This window comes from Cryptotermes secundus, unplaced genomic scaffold (genome assembly GCF_002891405.2).
Source record: "Cryptotermes secundus unplaced genomic scaffold, Csec_1.0 scaffold265, whole genome shotgun sequence".
NCBI lineage: Eukaryota > Metazoa > Arthropoda > Insecta > Blattodea > Kalotermitidae > Cryptotermes > Cryptotermes secundus.
In genome coordinates, this window is record NW_019725002.1 from 847,453 (window position 1) to 870,205 (window position 22,753).

General features: G+C 39.3%; 1 protein-coding gene across 4 annotated transcripts in view; it reads left to right on the forward strand.

Moving 5' to 3' along the window:
- LOC111863167 (calcium/calmodulin-dependent 3',5'-cyclic nucleotide phosphodiesterase 1) overlaps window positions 1-22,753 on the forward strand; it is a 640,341-nt gene that overhangs the window by 569,023 nt on the left and 48,565 nt on the right. For all 4 annotated transcript variants that reach the window (XM_033750945.1, XM_033750944.1, XM_033750946.1 and 1 more), the window contains exon 4: window positions 1,129-1,242. In XM_033750945.1, the coding sequence (XP_033606836.1) occupies window positions 1,129-1,242 (114 nt within the window). The remainder of the gene's footprint in view (window positions 1-1,128; window positions 1,243-22,753) is intronic.

Consider the following 22,753-nt stretch of genomic DNA (forward strand, 5'->3'; position numbering starts at 1 on the left):
TTAGTTTCTGTTTCTGTGGGCAGTAAAGTCGTGATGGTCCTGAGTGCACCGACAGATCCAGCAGGCCGTGGCTGCAGATTGTACAGCTTCTGTCGGCAGATGGATCTGCTATCGGTATCTGTCGTCATTTTAATGAAAGAATGTTTATAGCTTCTTTATTAACCGTCATAACACAACAGATATCAAGATCAGTGCCTGGTTTCTGCTCTGCTACATGTTTCGGCTATCAGTAGCCATCATCAGGCAAATAGACGGTTAACATATATACACCACTGAACTGCAGTACTAGTAAAATTGGATTACTGTTAGTTATATGAAACACTTGACGTAAAAAATACAATAAATCATATTATATAAAACAGAAGTTATAGTATAAAACAAGAATAAAATTTTAGATTAATGTTTTATATCATCGAATCAGTCGTTGGTTTTGTAATTTCCTTGCGTTCCCACGGACAAATTGAAATATTCTGTTGTTTTTTTCTTTTTGTATATAAGATTGTTTAGGAGGCTCGTGATGTAGATGTAGTAAATTAATATTAATTGTTTAGTCGGTATCTCATCTTACAGAGTATTATTCATACTGCAGGGAATGTAAACAACCTATTGTACCAGCCCCAGATGATAGGTGAGGGTGATTGTGGAGCAATTGGTGGAATGAAGATTGGCAGGGGAAACCGAAGTACTCTGAGAAAACCTGCCCTAGCGCCACTTTGTCCACCACAAATCCCACTTGACCAGACCCGGGATCGAAACCGGGTCGCCACGGTGGGAAGTCAGCTACTAACCGCTTGTTCTATGGCGCGGTCAGACCGTAACACTTAGTCAGGTAGTGAACTGCACTCTGTCCTTATCACCGAGTTTTCCGTTTGCTTGTCTGATGAAAATCAACACATCAGAACGACACAAACTCGCAGCTGAAATGTTAATGTAGGGAGCATAACTGCTACACCGATCATTACTTCAGATGGCTCTATGAATATCGGACATTACTGTTACAGCTATGACAGGCAACCAACTAATATGCATCATAAACTGAATTTGCTCCATTGCCTCTAAGTACGAATTTTAAAATTTAATTTATTTTAGATGTGAAATCGAAAGTGAATATTTTGTTTTCATTTTCAGATTGCGATGCCTGCTAAGACAATTACAAAGAGGGGAGATATCAGCAGAATTACTACAGAAGAATCTTCATTATGCTGCCAGAGTTCTGGAAGCCGTCTTTATCGACGAGACGAAGTAAGTGTATTGGCATTCGGGACGAGAATTTGTTTAGAATAGAAAACACTGGTGTACAATGTCTGTGTACCAGAAAGTTATAATTTAAGCTTCTTGCAGAAAAAATATTTACCTCAGTGGATGTGAGTCTAACCTGCAGGGCTTCTTGATTTGCAGTGTTAATAGCTTATTAATGAAACATAAATAATGCAGTAATTTGTCAACTGATGATTTGAACCGAATTCTTGCACGTGTACACGTCTATATTCAGGCACCGGTCAGACTTTCAACATTTATTTCTCGTCGGACCCTAGTTCTTACGTGTAAGTATAACGATCTACAGTGCCATGTCGAATGTGAATTCTGCACTTATATTCTGTACTCGTTAATGTCTGAATTTGTCCGAAAATAATAATAAAATGCGTAAGATTACTTTTCGGAACAGATACACTCGTATTAATGAGAACTTAAATTATTCTTTACTTTTTATCGGCCTTTCCTATTGTAATTTTTCAGAATAATATTCTTAATCCAGCGATGAAGCACTGTAAATAAACAATATTTTCACGTGTTAATAAATATGGAAATTATTTATATTTCAATCTTTGATGTTCGCAAACTCAATCATAAAAAATAGAACTTTCGTAGTTTTTTAAAGTTCTCGGCTTCTGAAAAGCAACGAGCATCGAAATTAATTCCACTGAATTTTACGTTATGGTAATTTGCTAGATAATGACTGTCCCCTGTTATTTATAAGATATTCTGATCGCATTTAACTAAAGTTATGATAAACTATATAATTTTTTGTGTCGGGGGGTAAATGAATAACCAACCAACCACGAAAGAACTTCTGCTGTTTGATGAACTATACATAAGAGTTTGTACAGTTTCAAGGCAAGGACTGTGGAAATACTCGTTCCCGAAACTACAAATCCGTAGTCCACATATGGATGGAAGAATTTTAATTACACCAAAAATAACTTCTATTTATTTATTTGTGGCTTATTTGACGAAGGTATCAGAGTTTCAGACTACATAATATTAATAATATTAATTAATAAATATTGAATTGGATACGATATATAAGAAGAGGGACTTGGCCTGATTTTTAATATTATCCCAGCATTTGGGTCAGGGGATTGAGGAAACAACGCTCTGTGAATCTAGATCTGCTCGCGGCCTAGGAGTGCTACTCATTGGGTCTTTCTGTCAAAAAAACTTGTTTTTTCAGAAATGTCAGTATTAGCTAAATCACTTCTTCATAGAACTAATATTTTAATTCTTATAAAATACGAGGTTATTTTCAGAAAATTTATTTCCACCCAAAATTTAGAAAAATTGTCTCTGGAATATAATTTTATATGATTCTGATATCTTATGTCAGTGGTTCTCAATCTTTTTAGCTGAAAGCATTCTGTAGTTATGCGTTACAATTCCGAACACACCATCTGGGATAATGATATACAGCTCTTCAGTGACTTTTGTATAAAGGTTCTGATAACAAAAGCATATNTCCTAAATATCTTCAACTTTCTAGACTGTGATCTCGACCTCCAGGCGCTGGTATGGAGAACTCTGATTCAGTTGTGTAGTTTAAATACATCTACACGAAGATACAAAGTTTTGTGCTTTGGTTGACAGTTGCTGGTGTTTCTAAAGATTTTATTTTAATTGTATTTCTCTCACAAGAGATTTGGCATTGTTCCTGAACTGTTATACCCAGCGCAGACGTGAGATTTGATACAAAGCTGTTCCATGCCTACTGTTATATTTCAACTTGTAGTTTACTGTTACATTTATAGAGGGGAAACTTCTAACAGATCTAAAATAATACATACTTTAAATAAATTTCGTTAACATATCATTCTCTGCAGACTTATGGACGCATTTTGTGGCATGTTCGTTATAGCTTTACACTCAAGAACGCAATACGACTTAAATCATTTTTCTGGCCCTATTATATGGCGAGATATAGGAAGTTACATATTATTATATGCCACATGCAGTCACGCCCTTTGAGCATATAACATATGAAACTGAAGGTGAGAAAGAACATAACAGATTAAGGAATACAAAGCCCGTTGTAGGAACAACGGGTATTTTAACTTAATTACCTAAATTGTACTGCAGGCTATTGAGTCTGAATATAGGCGTGTACACATGTTTCTTGTTGTTCCATGTCACATGATGCTAAACCCGTTTTGTCACTGCCAGCACAAGGGTCGCAGAGGACGCCATGCAGAAGCATTGCTTGCCTTACACTTTCATGTTTCCCAGAGCCTGATATGCAAGAAGTGTTACTCTGCTAGTGCGATTGCATTTCTCTTATAGAAGCTACTTTGGTGATTGGAAATGACCCTCGAACATTCTAATTTTCAGCATGGATATCACTTGTTTGTTGCACCAGAGAGAGTGTGGCTGCATTTGTCTTTATAGCAATGTAATATCATATTTTATGTGTTGGAATATGTCTGATTTCAGCCAGAGTGGCGATTTATGTTGGCTCTACACAAGTAATGGTATTAATAATCTCTTAAATATGCATTTTATTTACGAAAATTCTTACAGCATTTCTGAGGTAAAACATTTTTATTCTTTTGTTGAAAAATATCATTGTTATTGCTGAAGTGTATTTATGGAATTTACGCGCTTTTTGATGTGTGGAGATTTGTCTGGTGAGTAAATTAGTCTCTTAAAGGACACAATGTAGAAGGCTGCGTTGAATATTTGCATTAGAATGTATTACGGAATTTGTAAGGGATTCACTTTGTGTGAGAAACTTGGGCCCTCATCTTAGGGGAAGAATACAGATTGATGACTAGATCTGAGGTCCTCGGGGTGTTGCGAAGATTACGGTATTCTGCGATGTGAAGCCGTGGAGTTTGGTGAATTGGAACAAAGTCATAGAGGAACCTGATGCCTATATCTTTAGGATGGTAGAATGAATCTCTTCTACCCTGAAGGCTGAGACAGTAGGTTTCTCCGAAACGTTTTACACAGAAGACCGTAGCGTTGATAGACTGAGGATGTTTGAGTACAGGTGAACCAAAGAGAGAGGCAACAACATGACGGTGTCTGATATCGCATAACAGTTTATTTGTCACCAGATATTGTTAGGACGATTAAATCAAGGAAGAGGAAGTGGGTGAGATATGTAGCACGCATGGAAGCTGAGTAATGCGTACACGGGGTGTCTGATATCCTTAAAGAAAGAGACTAAGTGGGAGAACCGACCGTAAATTGGAGTATAATGTTAAACTCAGTCTTATGGAATAATATCTACTGAATTAAACTGGCTCTGGATAGGCTTCCCGGTGTCGCATTCTTGTGAGTACGACATTGAGGCTTCGGGTTCCATAAAACGTGGGAAATTGCTTACATCAGGTTCTGAAGAAGAACTCGGTTTTATGGGAGTTAGCTAGTCGGTTAGTTAAATGGTTTACCTGGATTTTCAGCTTTACAGTGAAAGACGTACTCAAATATTCCGTGGTCCTGTTGCATGTTGGTGTTATCCTGTTACGCTGCCGAACAGACCTGTTGTACTGCGTCATCGCTCTGTGTATGGAATTCTGCATTTTATACTGCAAATTCTAATTTTTTACTTTTCAAATATTCTGTACAACCTGCAAGCATTTGGAGCATTCAAAACATATGTAGGAATCAGCCAGCATGTAACATGTGGCGTACTTGTGAACAACTGGGATAAACTCCATTCGTTTGTAAAAGTAACATGAATATATTACTGACAGTTGCGAATTTTGTAACTAGTTCAGAATTTGCATTATGATCTATGCATATTTATATCTACATAAAAAATTAAAAAACTAAAGAAATAATTAATTGTGAATTATGAGAAAGGTAATAGCTTTAATTCATAGAAATTACATATTTCAGAATATCACGCCAAAGATGAGAGACCGGACACGGTGTTACAAGCTTGCTTATCTTGAAGTCGATGATTTAAGTTTTATATTAGCAAATGAATATTCTAAACAGATCGACATCTGCTCTCAAGTGTGGCCATAAGCCGTTTTCGTAAGAATGAGTAATTTGAGTAGGTGTGTCATAATCTTTGTATTTATTTTCATCTGCGTGCAAGGAATAAAAGTCAGTGCCTAAATGCTTCATCCTCTCATTAACTCACCTTCTATTCGTAACTTATACATTAAAATGTTACTTAAAGCCGAAAGTGACTACCGTTGCTTATTTTTTCATAACAGCTGCAGTAGAAATTGTTCGATGAGTTCTAAACCTAATCCGCATGGTTGAGAGAAACAAATGGCCTTCCGACAGATATCTTCCGAAAGCAGTACCTGTTTTCAAACATAAAAATGCTTACGGTAATTCTGAATATAAGATAAATATTTCAGTTGCAAGAATATGGATTTACTATAACTTGTCAAATTTGACCTGCATGGACTTCATCCATGCAAGTCTTGTCTAAAGACGACAACTTTCTTGAGTAGCTGTGAGATTGTTATCTACTGCAGAAGGACTTTTTCTTTGATTTGAAGTGGTTCCTTATCGATTCAAGTACAGTTCTTACAAAATATTGCGCTTGATATTTAAGACGTTAATAATTATTAATCTCTCCGCGACACGGCGTTTAATCTGTAGCTTGCTTTTGATCTAACAGTTAGAATAAAGATGATGTGGAAATCACTGTGACTAAATATATTTATTTGTTCTTCATTTGGATATTTTAATACTGTTCTGTCTCCCATTTGGAAGGGAACCAATTCGCTCTACCTGCTTAGCGGCCACAGCATCAGAATGCTTAAATGTATTGCATGCTGTATATAAGATTTGAGGTTTTCACGGCGGTGACTATGAAGAAAGCCGTCTTCTGGAATGTGACGCCGTGTAGAAATTGTGTTAACTGACGTTTCGAAGGAACGTACCGCCTCCATATTCAGGGTAGAAGACAAGAAGAAATCCTCGAGCGAACCAGCAGAGCAGATGCAACAGATTGTCTGTTACTCGAGTTACCTTTCATAGAAAGGCACAGAAATTTTGCTTTATTTGTTAATCCATTCACTCATATCAACAAAAAAACTGCAATATTTTGATTTCAATTCATGTTCGAAACCCTACATACTACACGATTGAACCGAACATACCAGAAAAATGTCTTAGGTGTTACAATACCTAATAGAGTTAATGCAGTTCAGCATTCTCGTCTATTATCCTTCTTTTGTATCTGGACTGGATGTCTAATATTTGACGTTTTTCGTAATCATTTTCAGATCCTCCAAAAGAAATCGCCAACTTAAAACGGACACTTGAATATGTTAGTATAGCGACACTGCTCTAGCCTTGTATGCCCGTAGTACCCTGTTCGAATGTCGTACGGTGTACCGACTATCCTACATTCGATTTCTCGTGATTCTCCTCGGTCCAATTGGACGCCAGTGAAGAACATTAGAACATGGCATGATCACCTACTAAATCGTTACCTGCTGCCCATTCATGACAATCCTCCAGTCTCGCCTGGGCTATATGAACTAAACTGAAAGACATTCCGCAAAGAATTGCTCTCATCTTAGACCTTAGGTGTTTCCTCCGCGGTTCCCCCCAGAACATCAGTCGTAAGTGCCGTACATCCTCTCCTCGCTATTAAGGCCCGTAATATGAAGTTAGAAATTCTGTGAAAAACTAATCGTCTACTTTCCTCTAATACTACACGAACCGAATAGAAAACGACGTCTCCAAATATGCTTCTTTGCCACGGGAGCGTCGTTACCGGGTTGTTACCTAGCAAAGACAGGAGGATATACAGGCACACCCACAAACACACACGTCCAAAATTTCTTCTGCTGTTATTATGTGTGTACGTTGCGGCGGGAATGTGTTTACGGAGCCGTTGCTTAGCAACGGAAGGGATATACACTTTGGTTAAAAAAGATAGGAGGAATATTCATACAGACACAGACTGGTATAAGAGATTTATGAAGTACGCCGTTGAGATGGGCTCAAGTACCATGATATACCAAAATTCTTGAAGATTAATTCAGGGATTCAAAAGTTGATGAAGGGATACACAGACATAGACAAGGTGGAGATCGCATAAGCCTACTTTATGAAAGTAGGATAAAAAGAATAGGAATGTTTCCCTAGAATCATTGTTTCTGTACCCTTAAGCATGAGTTCGGCGAACTTCTTCATTGAGAAGCCGAAAAAAAGTTTGCATACGTGTTTTGGGGCCGCAGAAAGAGATCATATTAAAAGACTGTGGAAATAAATAGTTAGCAATGTCTTCAAAATTAACAAAAATAGATCACTGTATAAATTATATAATTTATTATCAGCACTCACAAAAAATTAACGAAAGTGATAATGTTTCTTATAGCTGCTGACAGGTTTTCCGATGTTTGGTGTAAATTTTTTTATTATAACCGTCGACGCAACACAACGAGTGGTATGGAAATATCTTCAAAGGAGATACTAGATGTTTATGTACATTTAACTTATTTATTACAAATACAGCTATGCTACATGTTTCGACCACAATTCGGTCATCATCTAGCATTAAATGAACATACCTCAAATAATTAAGCACATTGGGTACAATACGGATTTGTATTAGTTAAGAGATTGCTGTATTATAGTAACTATATCTTGGAAATATATTCACAATATTAAATAGGTAAAAACTGTGTTGACGGTTATAATACAAAAAAGAATTTAATACTGTACGCAACAGGATACAATCCATAAAGTTTGTAAATTTTGTTGTAGCAATGCGCAAATGTGCAGCCTTGTATTCATCTGTCTCCGACTTCTCAAATCAGATTTGTTCGACTTCAGTAAGGAATTTTTTGTCAGTTGTAAGCACACACAAAAATTGACAACATCCAATTGGAGACGTCTTAAAAAGTTTCTGTATTTAGAATGACGCAAGAGTCGCAACAAATCCGGAACACTTCGCAGAAGTCAGCTGCTCCTTTAGTCCTTTATCATTCTGCAGGTTAATCAGTTCCCTCTGAGGATTATCAGGAGCCTTTTCTAACATCAAAGCAGAAAGGATAAATCGAGTGTTGCATCTCATTTTCTACTTTCCTGCAAACTCTAAACTCGTCTATCGAATTCTTTTATGTACTGTGCTAGAAATATTACTGCCCTCACCGGCAGCTGTAGTTTCTGTCCTTTCTTCGTAGAGTAGAAAAGTGTGTAAATTTATTTTCCTTTACTTCTTTAAAAACAAACGTTCCACCATAGTTTTTTTTCTTGAAAATTCCCTTTCCGAAACATCGTATTGCACTTAGCTATGTTGCTTGCTACGAAAATATTTGCTCGAGTCGCTGCTTTTGGCAGCTTGTTTTGGGATGTAAAACCCGTTTTTTGTTCCACCAGTTTAATAGAAACTCTTTAGCTTTAAGTGTTCTTGCGTCCGAAGATAAATTAGACAAGTATCATTCATGTTTTTAAAGAAGTGGGTTTAAAAATTGTATATTTTCACTGCTTCACCTCGGTACCAACAGATGCGAGTCTCGCCCCTCTCTTAAATAATCGCGTTGCTGTAATTATGTCTGTCCCCATGCTATCTCCTTTAATTGTTAATTGCGGCATGTTAAAAACTGGAAACCGAATTTCAACTGCACGTGGAATGCAGCGGTGTGAACCCGGATGCCTCCCGGCAGTGGGGTGAGGTAATTTGGGTAACATACTGTGGCGTATTTGCTCCATGCAAGAATTGTTGAGCCACATAAACAGCTGTTGCTAAGTAATACATACATACAACAATAGAACAACGGTGGTATGCAATCCGTTTCTAGGCAACGGCTCGGTCCTCGTATCGAAAATTTGTCTTTCGTCCCAAAAGACGAGCTTCGGTTGAGGGTGTTTGAAAACGGAGAGATGAGGAAGATGACTGAACCTAGAAAAGGAGAGGTACCAACAGAATTAAGATGTTGCATAATGAGGCGTCCATTCTTCTTCTTCTTTACTGGCGTCACACACCTGTGCGGGTCTTGGTCACTCCCATTGTTCTCTGAGGCATCGATTACCTTATCGAAATTCTAACCCGCAATCAATGGTCTAAGACCGTATGCGACTTTGACCGTACGCCCACTGAGATCGCCCTCACTGTAAAGAAGTCATGTTAATGAACTTCAGTGTGAAGAATTTTTCCTAACAATGTTTAATATTAGCATGGGCATGTTCATATTTTTAGCTTATATTATTTCCTAACGTAAAATTTCCACTCTTTCTAAGCATTATATCATAAAGGCATTAAATGAATACAGAGGTAAAGCTACTTGGCATGCAGTAAACAACCAGATTAGCGGCATTCTTGTGCCAAAACGCTAAATGCGATTTGCAAGAAAAGTAGGCTTAGTTAAAGCGAAAGGATTTTTGCACCAAACCTTTAAATTACTCGTCAGTTTGTCATTAAAATTTTATGAAACCTAACATGTACTATTATACACAAAACTCCGTCATTAAATAGGTCGGTCACATCCAATCCACATCTGCACACTATATTTTTCTAAGATGCATTTTAATGTTTTCTTCACGTGCACACAAAGATATCCAAACTTGTCTCTTTCCATAAGAATTTTTGACTAAAATATACTTTCCCCGGGCGTCCAAAATATCTCGCCCGCCTCGTCTTCCATTATTCAGTCTCACAAATTGTTTTACGTTGTAGCAAAAGAATGTAAGTGCTCCAGAAGTCTGGTGTGTTCATAGTTTTTTACCCGTGCTGCTAGCGACCTCTGATGTACGTAACGCCAATGTGTTTCATGCACGCGTCAGCCAACTATGGCTGCCAGATTACTCATAATGACCAGCCGCTGTGCTCGTTCGATTCTGACAAGCTGTGAGCCCACAAGGGATCACTGTGACATGTCATATGATGGTCGGATATGCTAGTGTCATTTACACTATATGTTTAAAATCATGCAACTTATTTCATGGCCGCGCTAACGCATAGCAGAAGTCTTCAACCTACGGCCCGTGGACCTGTAGCGGTTCAGACGCCCTTAACGTAACCATCAAGAAGGAACCAGTTCTGTTTCTTTGCCAAAAGAATATACTGTTTTATTGACTCAGAGATAGTATTAAACTATTGTAATATTGTCACGTGTAAGGTGGTACGCGTGACGAGTATGACGGGTTCTGTTTCGGAAAATTAGATTTATTAGCACTTCGGTTACAAGTTATCTTAATCACATTTAAATATAGCGCTGACGCTGATGTAACCACTTTCCAGTTCACTGCTGCACACGCAGTAGGATTCTCTTGTCTTCACTAGTCGTCTCCTGGCAACGGATCTCAACACAGAAACTATAACAGTCTCACTGGATCACACACTCCAAATATTACACATAATTAAAGTCTTCAAATCACAATTTAAGTCTTCACAGGTCGACCTCTTGTACTCTTCTGTGCTTCTGGTTCCAAATATGTATTCAATCTTCAAAATTCAATCCCCATTTTCGTCCTTGTACTCTCAGCTGGTGAACCCTCCTGACAAAATGCTTCAAAAGACGGCACTTGCTCAGACAAGCATTCACGTTGATACAAGCCACTCTCATCAGCAGTCACATGACCGTCTGTGTTCAACGCACGTGAAGCAGCTGTAACACTCAGTCGACAACATATTTTTCTTACGTAATACGGAAACACGATTTCATTTTATCACTATCGTAAAATCCGTTGAAATTTCAACGGGAAACTCCTTTAAAGATTCATGACCTTAGTAACTTGAAATGTTTTGGAAGGGCAGATAAATTTATACGAATACACCAAAACTTGATATACTACTCTGTCCAAAAATTATCCGACCTTGGGCCGGGGAAAAAAAAGTTCCGTATCTGTGTGGTTACAATACCTAAACGCTTTCAAAGTAGGCCCCTTGTGACTCCACACACTTAGGCCAGCAATTGCAATGTGCTACTGCCGTGTAAATGTGATTTCTTTGATGAAATATCTTTACTTCATCAAAAATATCGAACCTCTCCTATTCATGAGCTAACAACAGAGTATGAGGCACAATAGATCACTGTGGTCGCGGTGCAAGGGTCATGAAGGACCACCCCTTATACATGCATTCATTCAACAACAGAGTATTCAGTGACCATGTGCTAGTTAGAACCACACAACAGGGATTCACCTCTTTCGGTCTAAATTTGACCAGCTGTAACAGTCGATAGTGGAATGATTTATCCTTAGGATATAACATATTCACTGACAGCAAGATTTATAAGTTTCAGTAACAGCTCCCTTATCGAAGGAAACACCATACGTCCCATTGTCTTCCCGTGTATGCCTTTCAGTCTAACCTTCTACTAATAGAAAGGCGGATATTTTTACGCTTCATTTTCCACCAAATCTACTTACATGGATGCTATGTGTGTCCGTCTCTCTTTGACCTCGTGTCACGTCCTGAACTTGCAGAATATTTTCTTAATATTCGATACCAGAGATTTTCACTGAAAATTGAGGGACAATTCAATCTGAGGCACATCTATTCACAATTAAGCTTGGTTTACATAATGTAGATCGTATAACTTGTTTCAGATATTCTGCTGAAATTCCATATGGAATACACAGCATTTTCGGTATCTTGGGTTCCGAATCTGTGTAAAATAATTGAGGATATTTAGTATTTGTGGTTTGATAATTTTACAAAATTGGTTCAGTATTTTGGTTAATAAACCACGAAGAGAACACCGCTTTAGGGTTCGGAATATAAAGGTAAAGGTAAAACTATCCCTGTGACAGGCCGTGAAGGCCCATAGGCTTGTGAGACCTCGAGGCTCCCACATTTTCTCTAGAAAATCGGCTCTCAGATGGCGGTAAGATTGTCAGCCTTACGAGCCGGCCGCCCTTTACCACCCATGAAGAATCCTGGTACTCATTTCTGTTAGAGGCTGAGTCGACCCCAGGGCCCTAGTGCGGCTGGAAGAATTAGGCCAATTGAAAAGATCCACCTCATCGGAACTCGAACACACGACCTTCCGGCTTGTAGCATAGTGCCTCAACCACCTACGATACCACGTGCCCCCCTTCCATCATAATTGTCGGATAATTCCACGTTCAGACATATTGAGTCCCAGTAAAGGTAGCGTATGTATGTCCAGCAGTCCAGTGAAAGTCAACGGACGTTTCTGGAAGACGTATCACAGGTATCTTCAGAGTAGAAGATTAATCCAAGCAAGAAATCCGAATGACGCAGTCATTAATCATAGCCTGAAGACAGGGGCGATGTGTTCTTCCAGATCATCAGTTGACTTTCCACAGACTGCACGGCGTTACATCCCAGAAGATAGAATTCTTCATAATCACGGTTGTGAGAATTTCAGATCTAACCTAATGAACCTAAATTCTTCCATTGTCTTTTTTTTTTATTCGAAATGGGAGGCTTTCACTAATTTACATTGAATTTGGACATTTGTAAGCAAATAAAGAAACCCCGTAATTTTAGTCCGCAAGCGAACTATACCGACCGAGCGACCGCCGCTTGTCGGCGAAGTTTAGTGCCAACTTTTGCGGATAGAGGGTGTCGCGTGGTCACTGCAGCGAATACCCATAGCCGTTAATTTCGGTTTTCTAGACCAGAGCCGCTATTTCATTGAAATAGTTCCTTAATTATCCTCACGAGGCTGAGTGGATGCCGTTCCAGACCCACTACTTCTCAGAAAAAATCTGGTAGCCCCGGGAACCGAACCCCTGACCTCTGGATCTGTAACCAGGAACGCTGACCGCTAGACCACAGAGGCAGTCCGTTTGCAAGTAATCTTAATAAAATTCTCCAACTACCGCCTGGGGGACCAAGAAGTAATAGCCTAACAAAACTGACTTCCACAATGCTGGGGGTTAGAATCAGAACATTCCAGCAAGCCTTGGGCTTTTATGTGTAAGAAATGCATGTATCCCTCCCCTACTGCCACCATTTCACTTTTGAAAGAGTTGATTTATTAGCATAACATGGTGCAAAAACACCAATGAATTTAGAGGCCAAACAGCATTCACACATATAATTCTCTAAAGACGATACGAACTTCTGAGATGGGAGAAACACTAGCACGCTAGCGGCCGCAGTTATTCAAGATTTCCACTTCCGTTATGAAACCCAATGATTTATTACAGTAGCAACAATGAGCTATTGTAATCAGCCTGATATCCTCTGAACTCATTTCCCTGGTACTCATTTCAGTAATTTCCTCCTACATATACTCCGATCTCCAAACCTTACCGCCATCTGTGAGCCGATTGTCTAAAGAAAATGTGGGAGCCTCGACGTCTCACAGCCCTATGGGCCTTCACGGCCTGTTACGGGGATAGTTTTACCTTTACCTTGACCTTTATATTCCGATCTTCAAAGCGGTGTTCTCTTCATGGTTTATTTTTATAAGACATTGAATTATTTTTTTAAATTTCTCAAACCACAAATGCTAAATATCCTCAATTATTTTACACAGATTCGAAACCCAAGATACCGAAAATGCTGTGTATCTTCTGTTTAGCTCCTGAATGGTTATGTCAAGTAAACTTAACAGTTCACATTTTATAAAAATGTATGTAGCTTCATAAAATTAGCTTTCCTAAAACTACAATGAATTGGTTGTAATTGGGATTTTGTAATTATAGATTTCGTGAATTACATCACAAATCCGAAGACCTTTGTAACTTGAAAGGCAGAAACATTTCGTGTAATAGAAAAATTGACTTTTCGAATTTGTAAGAAATTTGAAGATTTTAGAAGACACGAATGGGAACGTTTTCAAAATGCTCTCTATTATTTGATCTTCCAAAACCCAGATGATTATGACGACAACGTCAATGATGTTTGCGCAAAATTTAAATAGACTAGGACCGAAGTCCATAATTCTGGATTCACTGCCCGTTTAAATCTCCATCATCAGAGGGTTAATGTGACTGTGAGGTGACAGTAACATCTCTATAATGTAGTGCCAGACTGTGTGAGGTGACATTAGCATCTTGGTAATGCTGTCTCATACTTTTGAGGTTTCACGTTCTCACGGCTATGATTATAAAGATTACTGTTATCTGAATTGTTGCACTGTGTGGTTCGGTAGATAGGTACCACCATTTGGGAGGAATGCTGGTAAGCCTATCTAGTACCAAACTAAACGACGTCAGATGCCAGAAGACTTTTCATTGTGCCATCGTATTTATAACTTTACTACATATAGAACAAATTCAACCAAGCCTCGTGATTTTTCCCAAGAGGTTCTATATTGAACTGGAATGAGTGTTGCGTAACCGCAGGCAAGAATTTCCCATCTAAACTTGCATTGTTATGGGCTCATTCCATCCAGTGAATTCATGAGTTTCTCCAACCAGCAGGCATGATATTTGGCTTGGAGTTTAATCTGAATTGTGGGGGGAAATTATACCACGAGTTTAAAATATGGTCAAATACTGCCACAAAACTCAAAGCCCGTGACCCCAAACCTTCATACGCATATTCACCGTCTATCAGCTTCAAGCCTCGGGCCAGTGCGCAGAGCTTGTTTATGCAAGTGGATAGCCGGGCCCTATTCCATTTGCTTTGGAAACCTAACCTCAAATATTTGAGTTACTGCCACGTTCCTACTTCTCTCATTTTTGAATGTGAGGACAAATAATGTAGGTTCTTTATAATCTTCCAGCATCATGTGACTAGTTGCAGTAGTGCCGAGAGAAGGGAAGAATTTGAGAAGAGAGAAACTTACTTAATGGCGAGCTTCATAATTTATACTTTCACCAGATATTAGGCATTCGGATGAAGGAGTTTCAGCTGGGTGACACATGACGCTCGTGAGAGAGATTAAAATTGCATAAGTGACTGTAGTAAAAATACCGAAGAGAAGAGAACACCTGGGTCACTAGGGGTGCATCGGATTGGCCCCATTGAACATCAGAGAAATAGAATGTGAAGATGTGGACTGACCTCTTTTGTTTCAAAATGGAGGCCAGTGGTGGGATCTTACAAACAAGCCTTTCCGTTAAAGGCGACACGTTTCTTGAATGTCTCAGAAGCTCTTAGATTCTCAAAAAAGTTTATCCTCCAGTGAATTAAGTAGATAGGTAGTTAGTCATTTATTGTAGGCCGCGCCATAGCTCAAGCGGTTAGACGCTGGCTTCCCACCACGGCGGCCCGGGTTCGATCCCGGGTCTGGTCAAGTTGGATATGTGGTGGACAAAGTGGCGCTGAGGCAGGTTTTCTCTGAGTACTTCGGTTTCCCCTGCCAATCTTCATTCCACCATTTGCTCCACAATCACCCTCACCTATCATCTGGGGCTGGTACAATAGGCCAGAAGTGGCCGCAGTACAAGGGACTTAGTCCCAACCCACTAGCAACAAAAATTAGTCACTTACTGTAGTTATCAGATATCGTATTTGCTTATAATTTATTTAACGACGCTGTTGGTAATTCAGGGGACCGCCTCTATGGTCTAGTGGTCAGAGTTCCTGGCTACAGATCCAGAGGTCCGGATTCGATTCTCGGTGCTACCAGAGTTTCTGAGAAGTAGTTGGTCTGGAACGGAGTCCACTAAACCTCATGAGGATAACTGAGGAGCTATTTCAAGAAAATGGCGGCTCCTGTCTAGAAAACCGAGATTAACGGCTGTGGGGATCCGTTGCGCTTACCACGCGACACCCTCTATCCGCAAAAGTTGGCACTAACTTCGCCGACAAGCTGCGGTCGCTCGGTCGGTATAGTTCACCTGCGGACTACAGGCCACGGAGTTTTTTTTGTAATTCAGTGTCGATTGCAGAACGATATTGAATAAAGATCTAGAAATTATTTGGAAAGAAGAGGCTGTATCCTCATTTAACGTACTCTACCGTCATTTGCCTGGAGTAACTGAGGAAACCACGGAAGCCTCTCAGGATAATCAGTATCCCGGCCGAGATTCAAGATTCAAACCCCGTATCTGCCGAATAGAAATCAGAAATGTCGTCACTTGATCCGACAAGCTCGGCTTCACTGATCGTGAAAGAATTACATAATAATGTTTGTACTATCGCTATGTCGCTAATACTTAACACACAAAATAATCGTATCAAAAATTGTAATCCATGTTCTCCCACCATGCACACCTCCAATATCTATCTGAATTTGCTCATTAGTTATCGCGGTTAAATTGCAATAGTACGAGAGATAACGTTTTAGGCTTCTAGTGGATTTTGTTCATCGTCATAGTTCTTTATATAGATACCACTGTGTTTCAAATAAGGGTTCTGTTTCCGCCTTCTGGTGGACAGGATATGAAACAAGAAAGCAGTCTTCTGGGATTTGGCACCATGTATATGTGGTGTTAACCGACGTTTCGGACTGCAGACTGCAGACTAACAGTCTGCTTTTACCGGTTCTCACGGTCTCTTCGCTTGCAGATTTCTTATATTTCTTCTTCTACCCTGAAGATGGAGGCGATACGTTCCTCCGAAACGTCGGTTAACACCACATATACACGGTGCCAAATCCCAGAAGACTGCTTTCTTCATAGTCACCGCTGTGAAAGCCTCAAATCTTACACAGGATATGAAATAGTTCTTATTCTGTCCAACTTAAAACTTAAACACTGTACCTGTACCAAGGAGCCTAACAAAGTAGAAATTTCTTTATATCCTGTCTGTCTGAAGGCTCAGACACTTCCTTTCCGAAATGCTAGGGTCTTTTATATAAAGAAGAGACTAGGACGATCGAGAGAGTCCAAGAAAATAGACTTAAACGTCGTGTTACACCATCGTCAAATAAACTTTAAACGAATTTCTAGGGATCTTTTCAATACATTTCCTTAAACTGTGGAAATCGGTATTTCAGTAGGTACGTAATGTCCGTTTCTTCCAACTATAGAAAATAATCATTCGAATGCTAGTTATTTAGTTACAAATATTGTGTTTTTGGATTATCCACTGTCTTGTCTTTATCTAAAAGCAGTCATGTTTATTTTTCAAAACACAGTGTTTCGGAAACTGGATTCTGTCGTCTTCAGGTAAAACCTACTCAACGATGGATGGATAAGACGAGGATGAATAATGCCCAGAAACACAATATTTGTACTAATGTACCATCATAACAAACTTTTAGATCTTATTTAGTTATTTAGTTGGTTGGCTAGTTAGTTAGGTAGATAGCTTATAAATACAGATGTGTTGTTGTGAAGCTATTCACACTGAATAGTCACGGATTATTTTGCCTTATATTTCTATTTTCGCTATGACAAAAAGAAAATTTATTTGGAATGAGCATAATACAGCGTGCCTCGAGAGTTTCTTCCCATTGGGATTTCAGTGAATACAGAGAGACAGTAATAAATGTAAGAAAAGACCTCAATAAATATCCAAACACATCCGTTCGTAGCTTTCTTCGATATTTACCAATAATTTTTTTTTAGAAACATTTCTATGTCATGCACAGTCTTTTTCATGCATAATAGGTACAAGCTGAATTTCTGTCAGGTTAACTTTGCCACATTATTTGCCTGGGAATACAGATATTATTTAGTAACAAAATTAAATCAGCAACAACATTATATTACGAGTATTAAAACGATTGGGACGCCATATATATAATGTGCTATTTATTTTTGTGCGATAAGTCTCAACTTAGACCACCGACAGAGATAGTTTGAAGATTCATGTAAAGAGAGGCTTTCTTTGTGTTTGATCGAAACAAAGTAAAAATTAAGTTGACGAGTAGAATTTCATTGCAAACCATCAAATTCCGAACTTAATCGAAGTCCGATTCTTTTGGGTATAACACAGAGAGACAGGCCTTATTATGCGTTCACTTTACACAATTTATGCAAAGAACCAGCTATGTCTCAGTCTGTGTAGTGTTTTTACCTGTTAAGGTGTATGTACAACATCGGGAACTCGTGTAGAAAATTTGTATGGAATTATGTGAAGCATAATTATCTGAACAAGTATGCGAGTTTTATTCCGTACAAGCTGCAGACATGAGTTCATATTCGGCAAAAACATTTTTCTGGACATGGCGTAGAATTATAGAGGAATGACAGATTTTGGGCACGAATATCTTAGCCTACATTGCGGGCGAAATTAGAACGCAAGAAATTTCAGATTCGGTTTTCCTTTCGTTTTGATTTTGTGACTGATAATTTTGACTTAGTTGTACTGAGATTTAAGGTTATGCATTTTCTCATTTACTTCGGCCTTGTAATTTTCTAAAATTGTCAACAGTTCATGATGACATTCTCTTCTTTTATTTTTGTTTCTGAATTCTTTGTCTTGTGGATCTCACCTATATTTTCTTGTTTATATTTCTTCCATTAATTCCGATGTTGCAGAGCTTGACCACTCAATTTCTCAATAGACCGTCACGGCTTCCAAAAAATGGAGTGCTGAGAATAATACGAGTATGTAGCGTCTAACATGCAATAAATTATTATTCATAGCCCCCCCCAAAAAACAACCGCGTTTGGAAAACGACTGCTGCGGTAGGGCTCACGCTCTTGTTATGATAAATGAAGTGAGACACTTAATTTATGGATCTGAATGTGACGTAGGCCTGTAATAGAATCATCATTCACGTACACTTGAAGCCATAATTTGAGCGAAAACCGGTCTTAAATCCAGTGCTTTTCCCTCATGCTCATATCCGGTTATGTCTTCACACGTTCACATGCTCTTTCGGCCTGTACACCGTCATAGGAAGAAAACTCCATATTTACGTTTAAGGAGAAGAAACGCCTTATAGACTCATCAAATCTTTCACGCAATTTGTTTCTACTTATAACAAATTTATCGAGCTCTATGGGAACAAATTCTTTTCTTCAAATAGCATCTTACAGGATTTATAGCGATTTTTAAGACTAGAACAGCGTTATAATATGAAGGTTCACTACTCTGAGGTGAAACATGTTTTCGCCCCCAAGAGTCTTGTGGTTTCTCGTTTAAAAGCCCCCGAAACCATTGCCCGTGTAATGATTACCAAGCAACGTCCTCATGACCTAGGGCTCTGATTTCAACCAGTAATGCCATTGGTCATGATAATCGTTAATTTATTATCCGAATTTGCTATGTTTTCATCATCATGCCCCCGTGATCTAGCTCGTTCAAAAGATCCCGAGTTTGATTCCATCTGTCGCCACTACTATCGAAATGAAAGTGTAATAAATATGTCGACCCGCGGTAGCGTACTTGGTTGAGGGGCTATGCTACAAGCCGGAAGGTCGCGGGTTCAAGTCCCGATGAGGTCACTGGATTTTTTTCAGTTGACCTAATCCTTCCAGCCGCACTATGGCCCTGGGGTTGACTCAATCTCTAACAGAAATGAGTACCAGGAATTAATTAAATAATTTTCCCGGGGAGTAAAGCGCGGCCGGCGCGTAAGGCTGACAACCTTACCGCCATCTTTGAGCCGATTGTGTAGATAATGTGGGACCCTCAACGTCTCACAGCTCTATGGGCCTTCACGGCCTGTTACAGGGATAGCTTTACTTTTTTTTATAATGACAATCAGTGAACGGAAGACGGGAACTGATCCTTTTCCCGAAACGTCCTGAAGGCACCTCAAGCAATGGGCAGTATCCTGTATTATAATCGTACACAACTAATGACGCTTTACAACTACCATTCATTCTTACTCGCCTACCGCCCAAATAACTGCCATGTCGTCAGTCAGCTTTGAACCATGGTGTTAGTGGAAACGTCGGTTGTATAATTCACACTAAATGGCCGATGGTCATTAGCTGTGCAGTAGCTAGGATTGCTAGGTGGAAAGATTTAAACCTATCAACTCAGCGAATTTTCGATGATCGAACATTTCCTTTTGTTTCGTGCCTTTTACATCTTAATACACGTGAATTATACAGTGGTTCAGGCGAGCTTTTCGTTATATTAGTGTTCTGCCGCGTTTTAGAAAAAAAAAAGACTAAATTTCCACCCCACAAATGAAATTTTTAAAATCACGCTAAATACTTATGTTTTAAAGTGATTTAATACTTCAAGTGACAATTGGAGAATAATGACCGAATTTGCGGCGTTGACAAGTCGCAAGTATACATCGCTAATGCAAGAGTTCTCGTTCTTGGCCCAGTCAAGGTAAATCGAAAAATCTTGCAATATCTCATTCTTGTACTTATGCCCCTTTCGGCACGATAGATCGTGACTTTCCTCATGTCGAATTCTCGGTATAACTAGGTTCCAAGAGAGACAGATCAATCAGAATTGAAGCTGTGGCTGGCCCAACATCTGGAAATCCCTTTTCACATTTTAATGGCCCAGCAATAGCAACGAATATATGGATGGGTGTAAAACATGTTTATCTCCGATCTCTGATCATGTTGCGTGTTACGAGCGAGCTTATGCAACTGCTGTCATGAGCATTCAGATCCCTCCCTTAGTTACCTCGGGGTTTGATTTAGCTTTCCACTGAGATTATCGTACCAAGATAAATAGCGACAGTTTCTATAACCCCTAAAATTATGGGCGTATTTAAATGTGTGATATTTCAGGCTCGTGGACGTTACGCTCTGCTTTTCATGTGTGTGTCGTAGGTTATTCAATGAAGCTTTCGTGTCGAGACTAAATAGCGTCGCTGTGTTCTTCATATCTTTATGGAAACTATAAAGGCATTCATGTCATTAAAGAGAACAATCTTCTTCTTCAGTCTTACTAAACTAATATACAAGCTGTTATAGTTAGCCTTGCGAGTCGTAGGAGGCGACAAAAAGGAAACCCAGTGACAAGGGGTATAACTGGGCCACCCTGTTCCTGGGGGATATAAATACGGGAACCTGGCTCTCCAGGTTGGAGGAGTTTCGAATTTGAGACGGTAAAATGTGATCGTGAGTCCCGCGGGATTCGGACCTGAGAATGACTGCGCTGGCGAAACAAACAGCAATTGTAAACGACAGACCCATCCTCTCGTTAGGGAGGATGTTACTTAAAGACTATAATCGCGAGTGTTCAATTGGCAAATGAAATCAGTGGTCGTGAGTCTCAAGGTGCTTGTCACCAAGACGAACTAATGGACCGTAAACCCATAGTCGTAAAGTAACTCTGACTCTTATACCGTGATAATCATCATATCATGTAAAGTAGGTTTACGCTGTATTTTGTTATTAGTGTCCAGTTTTCAACCACAATAAATGTGTATATTTTAAGCTGCCTGTGTCCTCAGTTTCTGAATGCTGCACTGAATAGCTGTAGTGCTAGTTCCACGTAGCTGCCTATTAATGGTAAGACTTTTAAAATTATATGTCACAAGGCCTCCATGAAAACGATCTGACCATTTGTTAAGCCATCGGGACAGAAGCACGCACGCACACGGACGAGCGTCGACTTCGAGTGTCCGTATTTTGAGAGATCACAGTTTCAATTTTCGGTCCTGAGTCCTATCCTAGCTGATTTCCGTGGTTTATATCAGTCCCTTCAGGGAGATTCTAAAAACACTTCCTTAAATAGGCTATGGCCGTTGCATTCCAAAACGTTTCCCATTTTTCACTCACATTAAGTGTTATACTGTTCAACGTGACGTAACTGTCCTGTAGGAAAATCATCCTTTTACTTACATAAGAATCATGTTACAGATGTTAGGATTTTGTTACTCTCAAGGTTTTTCTCTTTGCGAAATAATGAAAGTGTAGTGTAAATAGTTTTCCCATTATTTATCAGCTAATATTCAGTTTACAATGACAACAATCTTCATGCAACTCAGTCGAAAACTTCAGATGTTTTGTTTCATACACAGTTTATATTTATATGTAATAATCTATGGATAAATCAGAAGTAATTTAAAATCTGTTGGTGGATTCTTCAAATGCGATTAACCGAATCTTTTAATAACTTATACTCAATATTAGTATGCGCTGTGTATGATATTTCAGTACGCGTTCTGTTCAGCTTCTTCTCGCTGCGATACCCTGCTAGCTGAAACGAGTAGTTCATTAGAACTGTGTTCCTCTTCTTGGATTATTTTTCGGTGCTTACAACAGCTCAGATTGGCCTATATAGCATCGAATGTTAGGACAATTAGTGACTAATGAATTAGAAAAGATTTGGAAGGAAGCGGCCGTGGCGTGGAACCACCCCAGAGTTTGCCTGGAGGGGCTGAGGAGAACTACGTACAAGATCATTCAGAATAGCCGGTCTCCTGGCCGAAGTTTGAATCCGAAACGTTTCAAGCGCGAAGGAGGATTCCTACTCACTTACCCACAAATAGAGAAAAATAAAAATAAATCTCAATAATGTTTTTTTTTTTTTAATTTAAATTCGCTTAGTGGGGGCTGGAGTCCAGCTGGGTCCACTCGGCACGGCGGCCACTGAATGGCATATTGTACCCGCCCCGGGTGATTATGATGATGAAGAATTTGGTGTAATGAAGATTGGCAGGGGAAACCGAAGTACTCGGAGAAAATCCGCCCCAGCGCCACTTTGTCCACCACAAATCCCACTTCACCAGACCCGGGATCGAACCCGGGCCGCCGCGGTGGGAAGCCAGCGACTAACCGCTTGAGCTATGGCGCGGCCCCTCAATACAACAAATTATTTAAGGACAAATGAAGAAACAGGCTTATTCCTAATGACAGAGAAATAAAAATATGC